The 1,092-nt window shown below is 39.4% G+C and overlaps 1 protein-coding gene across 1 annotated transcript in view; it reads right to left on the bottom strand.

Annotated features, from left to right (window-relative positions):
- LOC119591998 (phosphoethanolamine N-methyltransferase 3-like) overlaps positions 1-1,092 on the bottom strand; it is a gene marked incomplete at its 5' end in the record, with an annotated part of 6,642 nt that overhangs the window by 5,054 nt on the left and 496 nt on the right. Inside the window, 2 exon segments of the mRNA XM_037940767.1 lie at positions 581-738; positions 849-983. Coding sequence (XP_037796695.1) covers positions 581-738; positions 849-983 — 293 coding nt within the window.

Here is a 1,092-nt window from a genome sequence, read left to right as displayed (position 1 = left end):
CTGCATCCTCTTTTGTCTCAATCTATTATATATCATTAGGTGAAACTATAACGAGTATCAACGCTCGCCGCCGGGGATGACATATTTTCCATGGGTAAAAAAAAAAATTGTTTGTTTATAACACATAAACATATAAACAAAAATAATGTAAACACTACGAGGAAGTAACTCCAAATAGTAAATAATGATGAATAAAACGAGTCTCAAATTATCGCTATCTCTTGTCATGGACGTGTTCTTAATTTTCGTACATTTTTTCTTTTTAATCGGTCTGTGCAGTAGAATGGAACGAAATGAGGGTGCATTGTTAAGATTGAAAGGTGGGTGAGTGTATTGTTTTACATAGAGACTTTTTGGAAACCCTGCTTATTTTTCTTACTTTTTCTTTTCTCTATTTTTTTTTCAAAAAAAACGGTTCCTACTCTCTCTCATTGACTACGCTTTATCTCTTAAATACATCAAAATGAGAAACATCTTACGATTCTACAAATATACTCCCAGTTAGTCCAGAAGTTCTCCAACATTAAAATGTAAAACTGACCTTTTTTCAGATATACTGCGGTTTTGTGAAAGAACCCACCTTCATGGAAGCCGCACGCCTCTCTGAAGACGAAGTGACCCTCAGGCACCAGCCACTCGAGAACGCGGTGCAAGAAATCGTCCGCCTGGAGGTCACTCAGGCCAGAGAGGACCCAGGCGCCCACGACCATCTCGAAAGAACCCGGAGGAAAGCTCAGTCTGAAAAAGGCAGAAATGTCATATTTCTTACTATGAGAAATTTTCACAAAATATTTCGGTGAGCATGTTTTATGAGCAGCTTGTAAAACATAATTTTCTGGTGAACTTACTCAGTAACATCATCACACTTGTAGGTAACTTTGTCCGTAGATTTGTTCGTTTCGACACTGTTGCCTCCTCTCGAGTGTAAGACGAACGTCACGTGGCCGGCTTCCTGCGCAAGACGGGACACCTCGCTGCCACGACTGCGAATTCAATCTCATTTCAGAAAACGAGAATATGAGGCATATGAAGTCAAGCACTGTAGTCCATGCTAAGATCATTGCCTTATTTGTTTGAAGTATGAATTTGCTT

The sequence above is a fragment of the Penaeus monodon genome, chromosome 29 (genome assembly GCF_015228065.2).
Source record: "Penaeus monodon isolate SGIC_2016 chromosome 29, NSTDA_Pmon_1, whole genome shotgun sequence".
Lineage (NCBI taxonomy): Eukaryota > Metazoa > Arthropoda > Malacostraca > Decapoda > Penaeidae > Penaeus > Penaeus monodon.
The sequence above is the reverse complement of the archived record's forward strand: the minus strand, read 5'-3'. Positions and strand labels throughout refer to the sequence as shown.